The sequence below is a fragment of the Hyperolius riggenbachi genome, chromosome 11 (genome assembly GCF_040937935.1).
Source record: "Hyperolius riggenbachi isolate aHypRig1 chromosome 11, aHypRig1.pri, whole genome shotgun sequence".
Classification (NCBI taxonomy): domain Eukaryota; kingdom Metazoa; phylum Chordata; class Amphibia; order Anura; family Hyperoliidae; genus Hyperolius; species Hyperolius riggenbachi.
The window spans coordinates 231,902,228-231,920,136 of NC_090656.1; the positions used below are offsets into that span (position 1 = coordinate 231,902,228).

Sequence of the window (17,909 nt, forward strand, 5' to 3'; positions counted from 1 at the left end):
TCAAGTGCGCGCAATGGCCATGTGAGCCCGCAGGCGCAGTAGCACCGAACCCATGGCTCTATGCTACTGCGCATGCATGGTCGCGCTCAGCCGGCCATTGCGCTCACTTGACCCAGGAAGAGGAGCTGCGTGGTCTCGATGCAATTAGCGACAGCGATGGGGGGTCCACGGAGTAGCGAGGGAAGCCTCAATAGGATCCTGAGGCTTCCTTCTCTTAAAGCGGTATTGTCACCATAAAAATTAAATTTCAGCAGCAACTGGTCTGAGTGTATTAAGTGATAAAGATGCTAATCCTGCACTCCAAACTTTCAAAACTTTTTCTGCTGTTATGGTTTGGAGTTATCACATATTAGCACTCTGATCAGTGGAGCACTGGCCCTTTAATAGTCAGTGCCAAACAGTTGCATGCTGGGAGTTCTTTTTATCTATAATTTATTCCTCCTCTTCTATTTATTTCCCTGCCTAGCTGCTTATCTGAAACACGGTCCTCTGCTCACTTGTGTTTACAAGGAAGGCTGAGGTGACTCAGAAATTAAAGGAGAAAAGAAAAAGAAGTTAAGGACAGAAATGACATCCGAATTTAGCCTCAAACTGTGGGCAAAAGACATGGTTCCCACCAGGAACAGAATTCTGTTCATTTACCATATAAAATTCATTGAAATCAAAACGTGGACAGTACAATACATGTGTTATGCAAGTAGATCAAGTACTTATCTACTTATGTGTTTTTTTTCCCTGGCATAGTATGCTTTAAAGAGAGTCTGAAGCGAGAATAAATTTCGCTTCAGACCTCATAAATAGCAGGGGCATGTGTGCCCCTGCTAAAACGCCGCTATCCCTCGGCTTAACGGGGGTCTTTGATCCCCCAAATCCCCTCGGTGCAGCGGGGAGCGCTTCCAGGTTGGGGCAGGGCTAACCGCCGCAGCCCTGCCCCACGCGCGTCTGTCAGCGCGTATCTCCGCCTCTCCCCCGCCCCTCTCAGTCTTCCTTCACTGAGAGGGACGGGGGAGAGCTGGCGATGCGCCGCTGATAGACGCAACTGGAGGCAGGGCTGCGGTGGTTAGCCCTGCCTCCAGGAGCGACCAAATGTACGACCAAGTCTTGCGGGGGGGATTTGGGGGTGAAGGGACCCCCGTTTAGCGGCACGATAGCGGCGGTTAACTTTGAGCTCTGAAGCGAGATTTATTCTCGCTTCAGAGTCTCTTTAAGGTAAGTATCTGATTTTGTGTACCTGAGCTTCAGCACTGGTACATTTAAATACTCAAGGGCTCTGCATACTCTCACTGATAACTAATTAGGGGTCATAAAACTCTGTGTGGCAGAAGGTGCATACACACACGCACACAATCACCTGCATGGACTGCGACACAATCCCTCGTGTAAAATACATTTCGAGATGACCTTTTAAATTTCTCTCTGTAACAATACTGGAGATTCCATTTCTGGCGTTTCAAAAATGTTATTCTTTTTCCCTCGCAGATAGTTGACAATGACAATCAATATAAATCCATTGATGGAACAGATGAGACCACTTCTAATTGGATGAGGTGAGTGCCTGATTATGTACTGTAGGTGGAAAGGGTCACCCATCAACCAATCAGAATACTTGTTTGTACGAGCTTCATCCAGATAGTAACGGCCCTTTGCTTTTATCTGTCACGCAAGCTATTCTTTCAGTGTCATGTTTCCTGCATCTGTCAGGCCGACCTCTTCTTTCTGTCAGGGGTCAACGTCTACACTCCCTGCACCACTTACCACATGACTGCAGAACACCAGTAACTGTTTGTTCAGCAGCATTAACAGGAAGCCCCACCCCCGATCCCTCCAACCCATAGGTGAGGAGTGTGAAAAAGCCTTGTTAAAAGATACGCTAAATGTTTAAATATAGGAGGTGATTATGTGGAGAAATAATCAAGAGATACAGTGGGCCTGATGCTCAAAGCAGCTGTGAATTTGTCATGCCCTGTGGGCCGGATCCAATTCAATTTTTCTCCAAAGTTTTTTTCCCAGGTGATATTTTCACACCTAATCAATAAAATGCCTTGTAAGCCACCAGCAAGCAAGAAAAATTATTTTAAACAGAAGATAAAAAATGATCTCCTAGGAGACAACTTAAGCTGGCCACTAACGCTCCAATTTCTAGCGAAAAATCGTTTGAGCGATCAGAAATTCTGATCGGACGAAAAATCGTTCACTACACCATCAACTAACCAAATCTTTGCTTCCTATCTATCACGACCAACAAGAAAATACAAATTTTGGTTCGACGAAAATTCATTCGGGCGACATTTTTTTCACTCGTTCATAATCGATTGTATCCACCAATGGAGATTATTTCAAACCAATCCGATCAGAATTTCTGATCGCTATAACGATTTTTCGCTAGAAATTGGACCGTTAGTGGCCAGCTTTCGGAGAAAAGTAAATTGGATGGTACGAACACTGGCTTACAGTGTTACATTGTTACAGAGATAAAGTACTCTTTAACACTAGTGTCCATACTTCATAATAACTAGCCAGGCCAAACTTGTTAGCGTGGCGCGTACTAACAAAGCCTTCAAAAATGTATTAAAGAGAACCAGAGATGAAGCACCCTCTTGTATTTTACCTTATAAATCAGTGGGAACATGACAGTAAACACCTAATCTGCTCTTTGTTTCATTGTTCTTTGTTTAATCTGACTGTTATCACCTCTGATAAGAATCCCCGACTGAGCACTCAGTCTAGCTTTGCTATGGAAATATTATAGCTGAGTCTGTCTTCTCTGGTGTCTTTTCAAGCCCAAGCCTGCCACCTACTGGCTCTGCTATAATTATTCCCTGCAAAGCCAGACTGAATGCTCAGTCCAGGATTCTTATCACAGCTGATAACAGACACTTTTAGCAGTGAGGATGAAACAGAGAGCATGATAAGTGTTCTCTCTAATGTTCCCACTGATCTATATGGTAAAATACACAAGGTTGCTTCGTCTCTGGTTCCCTTTAAATCTATAAATCAAAAATTAAAATCAATATGCATTCCTCTCAATTACAAGATGTTTAGACATATAGGGCTTGATTCACAAAAGAGTGCTAACTGTTAGCACGGCCTTTTTTCGTGTAAATTTTCTCGTTCGCGCGCAACATTTTCGGGCGAAATCGTTTTTTTTTCGTGCGAAAACGGTAATGATTTTGTGCGAAAATTCGGGTTTGCGCGTGAAAACGATAACGATTTCGCATGAAAACGTTTCATTGCACGCAAAAATTTGCGTGAAAAACGGCCGCGCTAACAGTTAGCACTCTTTTGTGAATCAAGCCCATAGACATAATATTTCCTAAAAATGAATATATATATATATATATATATATATATATATATATATATATATATATATATATATATATATATATATATATATATATATATATATATATATATATATATATATATATATATATATATTATATAAAAATATATATATTCTGAAACAATATAAAATAATCGTGCCTTTCATTGAATTACAAGTACGATAGTTCCTGATTAACAATAAACAATATGGGGACTGTGGGTTTGTTAACCTAAATCTGTCCATGAGTCGAAACACTGTGCTATCTCTGTCCCCTGTACCTCCTCCATGCCCCCCCCCCCATGCCTCCAGTGTGCCCCTTGTGTCACCTCTGTTCCCCTGTGCCTTCAGTGTCTCCCTATGTCCACCCCACTGTCCCTGTGTCCTTTGTGTTCTGCATTTTACTGGTTTGAAAACTATTTTTTTTTTATTGTTCCCTTAGAATAAAATTTTACATTTACAGGCTGTTTGTATAGGTAGGTTGTTCAGGTGTTAGTAAATTGGGGGCTACCTGTATAGCATACCATGATGTAATACTTTTCTGAGTACAAAAAAAGGTTTTAAAACAATTGAATTTTTAAAGCTAAAGCTGAGAAAACAAAAAGGAAAAAAAATACCTATCTTTAATTATAGGATTAAGACCTATAATTTTGTGATTAGACATATGATTTCTGATTGAATAACTTTTAAATACGAAAACTTTATGAATGTATAAAAAATTGCAGGGTGAAGGCTGATTAAATATTATGTATTTTCCTGGCAAAAAAAAAAACAAAACAGCGTTTTGGTGGCCACACGATACGATAAAATGATTCCATGTTACGTCAATTTGATTTAACCACTTGCCGACCGCACACTCATAACGTGCGTCGGCAAAGTGGCAGCTGCAGGACCAGCGACGCAGTACTGCGTCGCCAGCTGCAGCCTAATTAATCAGGAAGCAGCCGCTCGTATGAGCGGCTGCTTCCTGTCAAATCACGGCGGGGGGCTCCGTGAATAGCCTGCGGGCCGCCGATGGCGGCTCGCAGGCTAGATGTAAACACAAGCGGAAATAATCCGCTTTGTTTACATTTGTACGGCGCTGCTGCGCAGCAGCGCCGTAAGGCAGATCGGCGATCCCCGGCCAATCAGCGGCCGGGGATCGCCGCCATGTGACAGGAGACAGCCTGTCACTGGCTGCACAGGACGGATAGCGTCCTGTGCAGCCCGGCTTACCAAAGGGGGCCAGGTAGGAGAGGGAGGGGGAGCATTTCGCCGCGGAGGGGGGCTTTGAGGTGCCCCCCCCGCCAGCCACTCGCAGGCAGCAGAGATCAGACCCCCCCAGCACATCATCCCCATAGGGGGGAAAAAAGGGGGGCAATCTGATCTCCCTGCCTGCACCCTGATCTGTGCTGGGGGCTGCAGAGCCCACCCAGCACAGATCAATCAAACTAGCGCTGGTCCTTAAGGGGGGGTAAAGGGTGGGTCCTCAAGTGGTTAAAAAAAAAAACAGACAGGTTGTACAGAAAAATGTAAAACTTTTTTCATTTGACAAATCTGATCAAATTTCCCATTTTTTTTAAAGATACCGTAAAAGTCGATTGTGAGAGGCGGATGTTTCTGATCAATCTTTATGGAAATTGTACAGTGTAGGGTAGATTGTCAATTTCTTAATTTAATGGCTCAAGCAATTTTTTCAGCGTTTCTCAATACAGTAATTTATTTTCAGAACTGGAGAACTGGAGAAAAATTTAAGACGTGGCACATTGGTCTCATTTTTAAAATGTTACAGTAAATAAGAAAAAATGATTATTGATCTCAAACTGAAAAGAAATATAAAAAATTGCATGGTGTGTGACCCCCTTTAAAAAAAAAAATTCAGTTAAAATTATTCAGTTTAAATAAATAAAAGCCATCCCTGTTAATGAGATGAATGAGGCGGACCTCTCGTAGCATTGGCGTGGAGGCTGTTTTATGATGCGCCGTTTCCTCCCGATCAGATATGTGGTGATCTCCCGCGAGGAGCAGGAGCAGAACCTGATGGCCTTTCAGCACCGCGAGAAGATCTACTTCCGAGCTTGTCGGGACATCCAGCCAGGAGAGAAGCTGCGGGTCTGGTACAGCAACGAGTACATGAAGCGGCTCCATAGTATGTCTCAGGAGACAATCAACCGCAACCTCACCAGAGGTAATTCATTGACATACAACGCCGACTTCATTTCCAGACCCCCCCCCCTCCTCTCTCTTTCAGTGTCTGCTTTTTTTCCAATTTTTTTTTTATTGTTTTTTTTTTTTTTTTGTTGCAATTACCTTATATACTCGGCTATAAGTCGAGAAATTTAGGACTGACTCACAGTATAAAATTATACCAGTCGTCTTATCTGTGAGTCAGTCCTGCGGCACTTGATTCCAAGTGGGCTTGTTTTCTTAATGATCTGAGAGGGATCTATCTGTTGGCCACATTGGCCAGTGTATGGCCACCTTTACAGAAGTAGCTATTCAGTCAACTAAACGGATTCAGAGGAAGCAGCAAACAGATCAGTTTTCCCTGATTGGCCGGCTGTACAACTTGAGAACTGGCATTACTTGAACAGAAACTGAAAAATGAATTTTATCTTTTTTCCCCCTTGTGATTTTCTGATGATCAAATAGTGGGGTCCCTTTTTAACTTCTGAGCCTTTCATAACTGCCTCCCCCCACCCCCCCCCCCCCTCCTTTCTCATGTACATGCTTAGTTTTCGTTTTTGTCTGTTAGGTTATAGTAAAGGTCATTTCAAACCACATTTAACTGCACAATAATTTGTGTATCCCTATGTATTAGTAATATGCAATATTTATATTATTATCTGTAATATTAGTATGTTACATTATTGTTATTGATTAGTGTTTTTTTATAATCTTTATATTTTTGAATGTGCCTATAAGCTGAATTTTAAGGTCCTAGATTCACTGTTACGATTACAGAATAATAAGTCTATGTTGCCTTTCGCTGTTCCTTTTCTTGCTATTTATGCACCATGTGTTCCTAGTACAGTATTGTGTTGCCTAATGGTACCTATATATTCATAGAAACCATTCAATCTAAAAATGTTACTGTAAAGCAAACGGTACATAATATAAAGTTCTTTGATTTATTGATCTAAAGAGGTTTCTGAAGCAGGTAGTTGTTAATCGATTTATTTTAAAACATTGCAAATACATTTTTGTGGTTATGATCAGAAGATAACATAACTCGCATATCAAAATTCTGGCAATAAGCGATGACTGTAAAACATTGAACAGTATGGCCACTGCTCAAGTGATGTTCTGCTCTGTCATCCAATCGTATTGTGTACACTCAGATGGGTGTCTGTGTCATGCCAGCTTGTGGCTTCATTCACAAACATCATCCTTTTGACACTGAAGCGAAAAAAACGTATGATATAATGAATTGTATGTGTAGTTCGGATAATTAATAGAACATCAGTTGCAAAGAAAAGTCTCGTGTTTTTATTTTCAGTTTTATATAGTGTTTTTTTTTGTTTTTTTTTTATAACATTGCATCATTCTATAATATTTGCAGTTTATACACTACACTCTGCATTTCAAACTATGAAACAGAGCAGAGCTCGTGACCCTTTTAACTTCTCTGCCGTGAAATCTTATCTGAAGTTGTTAGGGCCTGTTTCCACTACACGCAGATTCTGCATGCAGAAAACTGACTCTAATGAATGCCTATGGGAAATCTTCATCAGAAAAATCGTGTTCAGTGGAAACAGGCCCATAGACATTTATTGGAGTCAGTTTTCTGCATGCAGAATCTGCGTGTAGTGGAAACAGGCCCTCACTGTTTCTATGATGTATAAGTGCTTCAGAAAATAGCACTGTAGCCAACCAAACTTGGTCTGAGAGTTAAAGAGATGGTTTCTTCAATTGAGACAGCACCAATGGATAATGATGTGCAGTGATCGCCCCTGAAGTGCACAGGGATATCTCAGCAAATAAGGTATCAGGATCCGCACTAGGCCTGAACCATTATAGGAAAAAAATTGAATTGAGCTATTTCTATCTGAAATTGCGATTTCGATTCACGATTTCCTTCAAATCAAGCTTTGTTCCCCCTCTTTGCCTATTTGTTCCCCCTCTGTCTCTCTTTGTGCCCCCTTTGCCTCCTCTGGGTCTTTCTCTTAGGGCTGTGGAGTCGGCACAAAAATCGTCCGACTCCTTAGTTTATTAAACCATGACTCTGACTCTGGGTACCCAAAATTGCTCCGACTCCGACTCCTTAGTCTAATACTTAACAGGGCTGTGGATTTTGTACAAAAATCATCCGACTCCGCGACTCCGACTCCTCAGTTTATGAAATCACTACTCCGACTCCGGGTACCCAAAATTACTCTGACTCAGACTCCACAGCCCTGCTTGCTCCCTTTGTGTCTCTGTGCCCGCTCTGTCTCTGTGCCCGCTCTATGTCTCTTAGCCACCTCTGTTCCATGATGCCATCTATCCACTTCGCCTCCTGCAGGCTCTAATGCACGGCATACTTCCTGTATGTCATGTGACATACAGGAACCCGGAGTTTTGCCAAGCACAAGAGCCGGCAGACGGTGATAGAGGGCGGACAGCTTTTCGACTCGTGCGGAAGGTATGTCCAACATTGCGGCCGCACGTGCCGGGGACTTTGGGGAAGTTTGAAGCCGCTTCTTCAAACTTTCCCCATGTGGAAATGATGTGATCGCGATAATCGACGATTTGACGATTCTGAAATTGTGATCTTGGTGATCTCGATTTTGATTTAAATTCGATTTATCTTTCAGGTCTAATCCGCACCATCTAAAATCTTCTTTTATTTATAGCTCATTAAAAGCATCACACAAGGCAATAAAAGTATGTGTATAACACCGTCATGATGCACGGCGTTTCAGAGTAGTGCTTTCCTCAGATAGTTGAAGAAGATTTTAGCTGGTGCAGATCTTGAATATTTATTTGCTATTTTTACCTTCTAGTTCTCTTCAGTACTCTCATTAGATGTAAACCGCTGCATCCCCACCGCAAAAAAGGGCTTTAGACCCCCCAAATCCCCGGGGGGCAATCCGGCCGGCGCTTCCTGAGAGAGGCAGAGCTTTCAGCTACAGTTCTGCCTCTACTGATGTCAATCGTGGCGGATCGCCGCCTCTCCCCACCTCTCTCACGCTTCCTTCACTGAGAGGGGCGGGGGGAGAGGCAGAGATCCGCACGGCGATTGACGTCAGTAGAGGCAGAGCTGCAGCTGAAAGCTCTGCCCCGGGATTTGGGGGGTCTAAAGCCCTCGTTATGCGGCGGTTTACATCTACTGAGACTACTGGAGCAAACTTCCAGGTAAAAATAGCCATTTTGTTCGCTGCAGAGTCTCTTTAAGAGACGCTCTATTGCAAAGATAACAACTGAAGATTCTTAACTCTTCCTGTACTGGAAACAATATGTATCTGTACTACTAATGTTCTATTTCTTAGCTGTACTACACATACAATTCATTATCTCACAAGTGTATTAGTTCTTCGGATCCCCTTTAAGCCTGTTTAGTGCCTCAGTTCTGCTCTAGTGGAAACTGAATGTAGAACTCTGCAGCTGCAAGTGGTTGTATATTTAATTGCTTTTCATAACCTAGGCCATTGTTTCTCAAACCTGTCCTCATGACTCCTCAACAGTGCATGGTTTGCAGGCAACCTCACCTATGCACAAGTGGGGTAATTAGTGTCTGAGCTAGGTGGATTCCATGTATCTGAGACACTAATTACCCCACCTGTGCATAGGTGAGGTTGCCTGCAAACCATCCACCGTTGGGGAGTCAAGAGGGCAGGTTTGAGAAACGCTGACCTAGGCCCTTCCTGGAATTCTCTTCTTACACAAGCTCCTCCCCACCGTGCTGCATGACCTAGCAAGCTTAGACAACCCAAACATACATCTTCCACATAGGATATATTATGTCTAGGCCCAAACCTTCCACGATTTCAAAAAGTTTTCTTTTTTAAAAAAAATTGCCTGCTGCACCAATTGGTGAGGCTTCAGGCTTACAGGGCAGCCTCCCACCCTTTCACCCCACATGGCTAGGTAGGTCACTGATAGAGGAGTGCTTCAAACCAATTGGGACTGAACAGAGAGACGTAGGCCACTTAGGATCTACAAATTAGTGTGTTGGCTGTTTTTCTGCAAAAACTACTTTTTTAATAACAATAATATATTATTGTTATTAATATTTTAACATAATGTATTTATATGTGCATAAACTGAGGTTTTAACTAAGAGGCATCGGTTTTTGAACTTGGCATTCAGCTGTCAGTGAATCATTTTATAAAGTCATATTCAGCGGGATTATGAAAGCCAAAATTAAGGTGATTTAATCTCCACATTTGCTAAATTGCTTCCGCCTATATTCACTGACCTAGAAAATACAAACGAGGAAAATGGTTCCCTCCGGGCAGAAAAGGTTGTGCTTTGTGATTTTGGTTAGTGGCCTGGGAGGAGTAGGCCACTTGAACCCTGTGAATTCATTTTCAACATTTCTGTATAAATAAGAACTAAAACATGATTTATTTATTTTTTCATGCAAGTCCTAAACACAGATTTAGAGAACATTATTAGACAAATAAGTTCCAAACATTACCCTTGTTTAATCTTTATCTTTGAAAACGGCTGAAATGTTTACTTAATTGTATTCTTTACTACTTTGTAACCTTTGGAGATTATTAAAGAGGAAATTAGTCGAGTTTCAGATAATGGGATGATCATCGGTTACGATTGGGGAACTTTATTTTAAGAACAGAAATTTGGGTCTTCTTAGCGTGAGATTGTGGAAACGTCTCAAGGCCCACATGGAGGTGACTGATGAGGACCTGTTATTGATGTTCACCGGACTGTGAAAGGTCACAAAACTATTACATTTTGGGACACCACCTGTCCACTGTGAGGCAGATCATAAACTAATGGAGGCAAATATCATGGTTACCATAATTTCAAGCACAATGTTGTTACCCAGGGAGTGGGCAACCAATAAATGATCATACCAAGATCAAGTCGTATAATATTCCAGGTGTGCCCAAACTACCTCAGGCTAAAATCTGAGGATCAAACAACCTCTCTTTCATAGGAAAATGTCAATGTGGATGAAATCACACTTGGTGGAAACAGTGGAGAAGGGTGGTATGTGTCATGGGTTTCCACAGAGAAGACTACTGTCATAAACCATTGATGTCCCTCTTCTGAAGGCCACTTCAGATCAATGTTTTGTGGAAAGATGTGACAAAAATGGGACTTCTTGGCTCGGATGTAAAGTTCTGAGTTTATTGAAAGGCACACACTGCAGTCCAGAAAAGGAACCTTATCCCATCTGTGAAACATGGTGGTGGTAATATCATGATTGTTTGCGCCCTGTTTTAAGGCCTCTGATCTAGGATGGCATACCATCATCTGTGGAATTGTGACCTTTGAAAATGTCAGAATTATCCATCCATTAAGTGAAGTTCAAGATAAATTAGTTTATGCAGCAAGATCATGACCCTAAACATCCTGGAAGATCTACCAAAGACTGGGTAAAGTAGAAGAAAGTTATTGGTTTGGAGTGGTTGAGTCAAAGTCCTAAACTTAATCCTATAAAGATGTTGTGAAAGAACTTTGGGAGCAGTTTTTTCAGGAAACTTCAACATTCCTGACTCTCTGTGGAGGACTGGGCCAAAAATCTTCTAAGTTCATGTGTAGGCCTGTTTGACTGTAATTGGTAATGTTTGGGCGCAGGTATTCCTACCCAAAGGGGGAATAATTTTACTCAATAAATAGATGGACAAGGGTAATGTTAAATCGTTTACTTAGGTGTTTACTCTTTCTTTGGATTTAGGACTTGCCTGAAAAGGGATGACTTCTTAGGTCACATTTATGCAGAAAAACTTAAAGCGGATCCGAGATGAAATACTAACTATAACAAGTAACTTGTCTATATATCTTAACTAAAGTTTAGATAGTTTACACAGCAAATCTAGCTGCAAACAGCTTTAATAGAATATGATTATTTCTTCCTGTGATACAATGACAGCAGCCATGTTGTTTGTAAACATTACACACAGTCAAGCTTATCTGAATCTTCAGCACTCAGCCTGTGAAAACCTAATCCCCCCTCCCTCCTCCCCTCTGCCTCTGAAATCTCTGGCTAGTAATACCTCCCCCTCCTCCTGCCCAGACTGAGCTCCCATGAGCCCTTGCTACTGTCTGAAAGTGCCTTGGCTATCTGAAAACTTGTGGGCGTGGCTTGTTTAGTTTATAGGGAATTGGAGTATTCAAACAAAAACAAAAAAGTATTTGGCTTGAGGAACGCCCTATAAACAATAGGAAAGGAACACAATTATGCAATGTGTAAAAGTTCACCTCAGATCCACTTTAAGAACCTTAAAAAAACAAAAAACCTTTTAAATACCACTGTTTGGATATGAAAAGCACACAACATGCTACGTGCATACCCTACTTTTTCCATCCTCAAAGCAGCCTGCAAAGTAGTTAAAATGGTACTGAATTCACCTTTTTATAGGCTTCTTGGAAGACAAGTTAAAGGGAACCTGAAGTGAAAGTGAGAGCAATATGGATTCAGCCATATTAATTCTCTAATAAGCAATGCCCGTTGCCTGACATCTGTAGTGATGCTCCGCCTCTAATAATATATACAACTAAAAGATAGAAAGTATCCCTATGGGCAAAAATAATGAATGCAGACTCTAAAATCCTAAAAATATAACACATTTATTGAAGGAACATATCCCAGAGTAAAAAAAAATCAAATATATTAAAATACACGGGGACAAGGTACGGAAAGGTGGACCTAATCAAATATCACTATCTGATCCAATCTGGGCAAGGTCACACACTACTCAACAAATTTTGAGGTCAGTTCCCCTTTAAATGATACCTGACCTGAGGTAAAGCTAGCTAAGATAAGCACAGACATATGTTCATGCTTGATTCACATAGCTCTGTACGTTGTCCGTTCCTCTCCTGGTTCCCCCCATCCCCCAGAAGCACGTCTTCAAAAATCTGACTTTTGGCTAGGTCAAATTTTCAGACAGAAAGAGGCAGGCTTGCTGTGATGTTCCTTCCTCCACCCTCCCCTTAAGAGGAAGCTGAGTGAATGGGTGGACACATCGCGGCATGCCTTCCACTTCTTGTCTGAAAATGTGACTTAGCCAAAAGTCAATTTGTTCAAGGAGTGGTTACAGGAACCATGGAAAGAGGAATGGACAATGCATAGAGATATGTGAATCCAGCATGAACATATGTCTGCGCTTACTTAATATAGCTTTGCTTTGGATCAGGTGTGCTTTAAGGGTTGTTGCTTCAACCACTTTGGCTTTATAGTTGAATGCTTCAAAAAATCAACACCGAGAATCTATGGTTTGGACATCAGATCTGAAGCTAAGGAAACAAATGAGGACAACGAAAGGTGAGTATTAACTAAGGATAGTGTAAGGGGAGCTTAGCCTTATTAGCTGGAGGTAAAAGGTTAAAGCGGAATATAACCCTGCATTTCAACTTTGCTCTAAAACATTATTTACAGCATATTATATGCAAAAAGCATTTTTTTTTTACTAGACCAGCATTGGAAGGGTTAAACACGGAGGTTTAAAGTTCCGTGGAGAGATATGCAGAAGTTCAGATTGTTACATTCTATTTAGTTAAATGTATCTATTGAGAAATGTTACACACACTTTGGCTGTCCTCCAGCGCCTTCTCAGTCAGAGAGAGTGTGTCACATTCAACACTTAGATACATTTATGTAAACAAAATGTATCTATGTCAGCTTCGGATGCGTCTGCAGAAATCTCCAGGAACTTTAAAGCCCTGTGTAACCCTTCCAATGCTGGTCTAGTAAAAAAAAAATGCTGGTTGCATATAATATACTGTAAATAATGTTTTAGAGCAAAGTTGAAATGCAGGGTTATATTCCGCTTTAAAGTTGGGCATGATGAAGGGAGGTTTTTTTAGGGGAGCTTGAGTGTCAGGGTTGTAGTCAAGGGAGGAGAAGGTTATGCATTGTAAAGGGGTTTTCCATTAATGGGAGGGGTCAGAATTAGGCAAACAATAGGGAGACCAAAACTGGTAACACAAATAACGTCACATCAGACTCAACATGCTAATCAATCCTGGATCTCCTTGTCAAAATGCAAAGTCCAAATGTACTGCCTTCAGCATCCCCACCATGTTCTAAAATTACCAATTTAAGAGTTACAGACTTTTGCCAACTAATACCAGAAACTTTTATTTACAAAATCTGATTAAAGAAACTCTGAAGGCTCCATAAAATGAGGTTTTTAGTTTAAAAACCTCATTACCGTTATTGTCCGACCTAAAACGCCGGAGCCCCGCGGCTGAAAACCCCCTCGATCACCCCAAACTCACGGGGGTACACGCAGGCAACTTCCGCATAGAGGCAGCGCGGCTCTGCCTCAATCGGCGCCGGATTGCCGCCTCCCCCCGCCCCTTTCAGTCTTCCTTCACGGAGAGGGGCGGGGGAGAGGCGGGCATACGCGCTGAATGACGCGCATAGAGGCGACAGCAAAATCCATGACCAAGAAAGTCGTGGATTTTGCTGCCCTGTACCCCCGTGAGTTTGGGGTGATCGAGGGGGTTTTCAGCCGCGGGGATGCTGCGATTTAGGTCGGACAATAATGGTAATGAGGTTTTTAAAATAAAAACCTAATTTTAGGGAGACTTCAGAGTCTCTTTAACTAGGTCACTTGTGTCTTCAGCTTTAGTAAGTAAATCCTTTTAAATGATTGACTTGGGAACATGTACCACACTGGTAACACAGCTAATTTTCCCTTCTAGGAGAAAAGGGTTTGTTGAGGGAAAGCAATGACAAACTCTTGGAAAACCAAGAAGATGTGAAAGGCCATTTTCCACTAACTGCCCTTAAACAAGGGAAGAGCCTCTACAAACGCAGCTGTGAGGAGGGGGACTTGAACCCTCACAGCAAGAAGAAAAAAATAGACCTCATCTTCAAGGATGTCCTTGAGGCGTCTCTGGAGTCTGCCAAAGTGGAGGAGCATTCTCCAACAACAAGCAGCCCACTACCAGGGAAAAAGATTTCCAGGTATCACTTAGAGGACAATGAGGATAGATGTAAAGCCAACCAAAAGTGTTCTCCTTCCAAAAACCAAACCAGAACATTGATGGAGTGGAAGGTGCCTCGTAGCTCCAGCAAGCATTTAGACAGGGAGACCAGCCTTCTGGAGAATGAAGTAGAAGATCAGTCCTCTATAAAGATAGAGAGCCCCGATGAATTCTGTGCCCTCGGAGACACCGAGGAAATCCCCACTACTTCCTTCTGTCCCAACTGTATCAGGTTAAAAAAGAAGATCAGAGAGCTTCAGGCTGAGGTGGAGATGCTGAGGTCTGGAAAGGTTCCTGAAGTCCCACAATTGCTGCCTCAGAAAATCGAGGTTCCTGAGTATTCTGATACCTCAGGTAAGAATAATAACGCAAAGTAGCCTTTATATTATGTTTGCTACAACTTAGCAGTCATGATTGTAGTCAACCACAGATAGTTAGTTGTATTGTCATCTAGAGTACACTTTGGGCCGTCTTCAATTCACATTTTCGCCTTAGTTTTCTCCTAGGAAATACTTTATCATCTTCTCTTTCAAATAACTTTTTAGTGCTCTGCAATTGAAAAAGTACCAAAAAGTAGGTGGAATAGTACTGTCAAAATTATGCTGAGTATTTTGTTGCTCGTTGGTGGCTTAAAGGGCATTTTGATGAAGTGTAAAAATAACTCCTAGGAGAAAACTTAGGAGACGTTGGGAATTGAATAAGGGTCTTTCTCTTTTAATCAGGTAGCACAGAAGAAATGTTAAAAATGTATTTTACGTTTCAAGTGCATATATATATATATATATATATATATATATATATATATATATATATATATATATATATATATATATATATGTATATGTATATATATATATATATATATATTATTTTTTCTCTGTTCTTAAAAACAGTACAATTTTTATGAGCTAGGGTCACATGGTGCATAATACATCCTAGCATGTTCCTTCCTTTCTTCACTTGTCCACTCTTCTTCCTCTTTTCTCCTCCAATGTTTTTTTGACTTTGCTGTAAACGTTCTCCATATGATGCTAATGTGCACATTTTTTATGCTTCTAGCCCCAGAGAACATGTCCATTGCTCCCACCATGATGGAAGACGATGACCAAGAAGTGGACTCTGCTGATGAATCTGTTTCCAATGACATGCTGGCAGCAACCGACGAACCCTCAAAGATGTCTGTTGCTGCTGGAAGGAGAATCCGTCGCTTTAAGCAAGAATGGCTGAAAAAGTTCTGGTTCCTGAGGTATTCCTCTACCCTGAACGAGATGTGGTGTCACGTTTGCAGGCAGTATACCGTTCAGTCCTCCAGGACTTCAGCCTTCATTATTGGCTCCAAACAGTTTAAGATTCACACAATAAAGCTTCACAGCCAAAGTAACCTCCACAAGAAATGCTTGCAGCTCTATAAGCTCAGGATGCACCCAGAAAAGACAGAGGAGATGTGCCGGAACATGACTCTTCTTTTCAACACCGCATACCACTTGGCTATGGAAGGCAGGCCTTATTATGACTTCCGTCCTCTAGCGGAACTACTGAGAAAGTGTGAACTTCGGGTTGTTGACCAGTACATGAACGAAGGCGATTGTCAAATTCTGATTCATCACATTGCCAGAGCACTTAGAGAAGATTTAGTGGAGCGGATTCGACAATCTCCTTTTTTGAGCATCATCTTGGATGGGCAAAGCGAAGAGCTTCTTGCCGATACTGTAGCAGTCTATGTCCAGTACACGAGCAATGATGGTCCGCCTGCCACAGAATTTCTCTCGCTCCAAGAGTTGGCTTTGCCTACAACTGAGAGTTATCTCCAAGGAATTGACCGGGCTTTCTCGGCACTTGGAATCAGGTTGCAGGATGAAAGGCCAACTGTTGGGTTGGGAGTTGACGGCGCCAACATCACAGCTGGGCTAAGAGCGAATATGTACATGACAATCAGGAAAACCTTGCCTTGGATACTGTGTTTACCATTCATGGTACACAGGCCGCACTTAGAAATTTTGGATGCAATTAGTGGGAAAGAACTTCCTTGCTTAGAAGAATTAGAGAACAACTTAAAGCAATTACTTAGTTTCTATCGGTACTCCCCCCGCCTGATGTGTGAGCTTCGGCTCACGGCTGCAACACTCTGCGAAGAAACTGAATTCTTGGGAGACATCCGGGCTGTAAAATGGATCATCGGTGAGCAGAATGTTCTTAATGCCCTAATTAAGGACTACTTAGAAGTTGTTGCACATTTGAAAGATGTCAGTGGGCAGACGCAAAGGGCTGATGCCTCAGCAATTGCATTGGCCCTTCTTCAGTTCTTAATGGACTATCAGTCAATTAAGCTGATCTATTTCCTGTTGGATGTGATCGCAGTATTGTCCCGCCTTGCGTACGTTTTCCAAGGGGAATATCTCTTGGTATCCCAGGTAGATGAGAAAATAGAGGAAGCCATTCAAGAAATCAGCCGATTGACCGACTCTCCTGGTGAATACCTTCAGGAATTTGAAGAAAACTTCCGGGAAAGCTTCAATGGTATCTCCTTGAAGAATTTACGTGTGGCGGAAGCAAAATTTCAGTCCATCAGGGAGAAAATTTGCCAGAAAACCCAACTTACCTTGGCCCAGAGGTTCGATTCCCGTACCCGGTTGTTTGTTAAAGCTTGTCAGGTCTTTGATCTCTCGTACTGGCCAAGGAGCACAGAGGAGCTCATAACTTACGGTGAGGATGACATGCTACACATATATGAACATCTAGGTAGCATTCCTTCTCTCCTTACCGATGTTTGCAGGGAAGGAGCTGATGCAAGGGGCAGTTTGCAGATGGAATGGAGAGAACTCAAGGCAGACTACTGTACCAAAAACGGTTTCAAGGACTTAATTGGCCATATCTGCAAGTACAAACAACGGTTTATTCTTTTAAACAAGGTGGTTCAAATCTTAAAAGTTCTTCCCACATCCACTGCCTGCTGTGAAAAAGGACGTAACGCACTTCAGAGACTACGCAAAAACAATCGCTCTCGACTGACATTGGATCAGTTGAGTGACCTCTTAACCGTAGCGGTGAACGGACCTCCCATCACCAATTTTGATGCCAAGAGAGCTTTGGACAGCTGGTTTGAGGAAAAATCAGGCAACAGCTACACGCTGTCGGCAGAGATGCTTAGTAAAATGTCCTCTCTAGACCAGAAGCCAATGCTTCACTCGATGGAAATTGGCTCAGAGTACTACCAAGATATTTAGGATTCTACAACCATGAAACTGTTGGGTCTGTTTTTTTTTCTATCTATACTCAAGTTTTGGTATATTATAAGAAAATATAAAAATAAATATATATATTATATATATAAATATATTAATAGAAAATCCCACTAAATATTTACAGAGGACTGAGCCTTTTTTTTTTTTTTTTGCCTTTTTATAAACCTCTCAAAAAAGTAACAAGTTATCACTTTATGGCAGCTGGGATTAAGGAGCATGGCTTCCTTATGGCCAGAATAGGACTTAACTCCTCA

General features: G+C 41.8%; 1 protein-coding gene across 1 annotated transcript in view; it reads left to right on the plus strand.

Moving 5' to 3' along the window:
• PRDM11 (PR/SET domain 11) overlaps positions 1-17,772 on the plus strand; it is a 36,391-nt gene extending 18,619 nt beyond the window's left edge. Inside the window, exons 5-8 of the mRNA XM_068259692.1 lie at positions 1,480-1,547; positions 5,305-5,492; positions 14,129-14,767; positions 15,473-17,772. Coding sequence (XP_068115793.1) covers positions 1,480-1,547; positions 5,305-5,492; positions 14,129-14,767; positions 15,473-17,637 — 3,060 coding nt within the window. The 3' untranslated portion in view covers positions 17,638-17,772. The remainder of the gene's footprint in view (positions 1-1,479; positions 1,548-5,304; positions 5,493-14,128; positions 14,768-15,472) is intronic.
• The last annotated feature ends 137 nt before the right edge of the window (positions 17,773-17,909 follow it).